The sequence below is a fragment of the Artemia franciscana genome, chromosome 5 (assembly GCF_032884065.1).
Source record: "Artemia franciscana chromosome 5, ASM3288406v1, whole genome shotgun sequence".
NCBI classification, from domain to species: Eukaryota; Metazoa; Arthropoda; class Branchiopoda; order Anostraca; family Artemiidae; genus Artemia; species Artemia franciscana.
In genome coordinates, this window is record NC_088867.1 from 7,014,184 (window position 1) to 7,016,901 (window position 2,718).

At 39.7% G+C, this 2,718-nt stretch overlaps 2 protein-coding genes across 2 annotated transcripts; both read left to right on the forward strand.

Moving 5' to 3' along the window:
* The first annotated feature begins 824 nt into the window (after positions 1-824).
* On the forward strand, positions 825-1,454 carry LOC136026821 (uncharacterized). The gene has a single exon (XM_065703523.1). The coding sequence runs from the start codon at positions 825-827 to the stop codon at positions 1,452-1,454; it is 630 nt and encodes a 209-aa protein (XP_065559595.1).
* A 441-nt stretch (positions 1,455-1,895) lies between these two features.
* Positions 1,896-2,486, forward strand: LOC136026822 (uncharacterized). The gene has a single exon (XM_065703525.1). The coding sequence runs from the start codon at positions 1,896-1,898 to the stop codon at positions 2,484-2,486; it is 591 nt and encodes a 196-aa protein (XP_065559597.1).
* Positions 2,487-2,718: the final 232 nt, after the last annotated feature.

Below are 2,718 nucleotides of genomic sequence, written 5' to 3' on the forward strand. Positions count from 1 at the left end.
AAAAATGACAACTTTGATTCAGCTCTTACATAAAATACTGTTGTAAGGAGAAATGATCTGTCTACAAATGCTGAACGGGTATTTGAATCTCTGTTCATAGAATTGGCTACTAGCTCCAAAGAAAAGATAATAATTGGTGAAATATACAGATCTCCAAGCGAATCAACGAAACAATTTATGGAAATACTAGAGAATGTTCTTGGGAAAGTATTGTCTCAAAAGGCAGAAATAATTTTAATGGTTGATTTTAACGTTGACATGATGGATATATCATCGAGTCAGGCTTGTGATATACTGGCACTAGTAATCTAGTACGGGTTAACTCCCTGTATAAATATCTCTACACGAATTTCTAACCAATCTGCAACCTTAATTGACAGTGTGTTCTCATGTAAACATTCTGTAAAAAATGAAGTGCTACTATCAGATACATCGGATCATTTCCCAGTAGGAGTTTTACTTCCACTCCCCCGGCTTGCCCGCCGAATAGCCCCTGATAATAAACCAAGATTCCGATGTACACCAGCAAACATCGAAAAGCTCAAATATGATTTATTCACTATGTCATGGGAGTTTACAATACCTGAGAGGGTAAACTTAGAAAATTATAATAAGGTATTTGATTTTTTTTTGAAACAGTAAAGGAGAAATTTATCCACCATTGCCGAACACCCCAACCAAGACTTTCTAAGAGATCAACACCCATAGCCCCATGGACTACAGCTAGAATACTGAAGCCAATAAAAAGGAAACAGAACCCTTGGAAAGAGTATAGGAACAGACCAAGTGATGCTAAATTAGAGCCTTTTAAACTATACCGGAAGATGCTTAAAACTCTGATTCGAAAAACTAAAATTACATATTTTTCCCGAAGATTTGCGGATTGCGGCAAAGATATTAAGAAAACTTGGTATGTAATTAAGGAAGTTACGCAACCATCGGCAAGTCCTCGAAAGCTCCCTAAATCACTTAATGTTCAGAATCAGCTTTTCTTGGATAAAGACCAAGTGCGACATCAGATGACAAAATTTTTTGCTGAGGTTGGGAAAACAACGGCGTTAGGTGTGGTTCCTTCTTCAAGTTCTAGATCTTGGAAGCAGCTCCTCGGTCCTTCCTGTGCAAAGTCGATGGTTCTTGAGTCAGTTACGGAGCAGGAACTGATAATAATGATTTCGTCTTTAAATAATTCTTCATCTGATTTCCACCAAATTCCTGCCAAATCAATTAAACAGATTCTTCCCTCAATTATTACACAACTGTGCCACTTGATTAACCAGTCATTCAAGCTCGGAATATTCCCTCAGCGTCTAAACTTGGCACGAGTGATAGCACTATTTAAAGGAAGTGATCGGGAGGACCTGGGGAACTATAGGTCTATATCTCTTATGTCTGTTTTTTCTAGAATATTTGAAAATGGCTATGCTAAAGCGTCTGCTGAGTTTCCTGGACGCTAAGAAGTTTTTTTCATCGGCACCAGTTTGGTTTTCGGGGGAAGTGCTCAACAGAACACGCATGTAATGTGCTTCTTCATTTTGTACGACAGTCTTTAGACTTCGGCCTTATCCCTGCGGAAATATTCCTTGATGTTAAGAAAGCTTTTGACAGCCTTACACACGAGATACTTATTGGTAAGTTGTCCCATCAAGGTGTTCATGGAGAAGCTCTGTGCTGGTTTTCTTCATTCCTAACTGGTTGATCCATTGCCGTTGAAGCTTCTGATGAGCATGTTCCAGTTGAATACGGAGTGCCACAAGGCTCATGTCTTGGGCCCTCTCTTTTCCTCATATATGTCAACGACCTCTATCAACTATTTAGAAATCCACGATCTGATTTCTGTTGTCATTTGTGCCAGAAAGGAGATGCTGTGGTTGGAGCCTTGGATATGCCTGGTCAACATGAAGAAATCTGCATTGGCTGACGACAGCACCCTGGGGGTTGCAGCACCTGATGAATCATCCCTTATCCTCAAGCTACAATTGATGACAGAAAACATATATCATTGGTTTGATGTAAATTTATTAGCTTTGAATGTAAAAAAATCGTCTCTTCTTATATTCTCCCGCATAGGCAAAAGCTGCCCTACACTGAAAGAGCTTCAAACATCTAAAGGATTCATATCCCTCCCAGCTGACCGGTTTGTTCGATTCCTTGGGATACTTCTGGATGAAAATCTATCTTTCAAGCGGCATATTGAGTCAATGAGATTAAAGGTTTCTCGAGGCCTTGGAATTATTCGGAAGCTGAAGCGAGTCTTTCCTTTCTCTATCCTTCGTCTGTTATACTTCTCTCTTATTTACCCTTATTTATGTTACTGCTCTTCAGTGTGGATGTCTACATTTCCATCTCTACTTACACCTTTACATAATCTCCAACTGAAATCAGCAAAAGTCCTTCAGTCTACCACCCGTATTTCTGTTGAACTTCTGAAGATAAAAGATGTTCACATATTACACCTCTCTTTCATTGTGTTTCAATATTTCCGTTGAGACCTTCCATCAAGTTTTTCCGGGCTTCTTGAGGTTGTTAGAAATGTCAGTCCTTATGAAACTAGGAACCAGGATGATGTGCTAGTGCCATCCGCCCCTGCAGTGCGCTCGGACTTTAGTCTGACAGTTGCTGTCGGACATGCCTGGAATTCCGTTCCTGTTGGGATTCGACGGTCCTGTACCATAGGCTCCTTCAAGAAACGGTTGAAGAATTTTTTAATAATAATAAAAA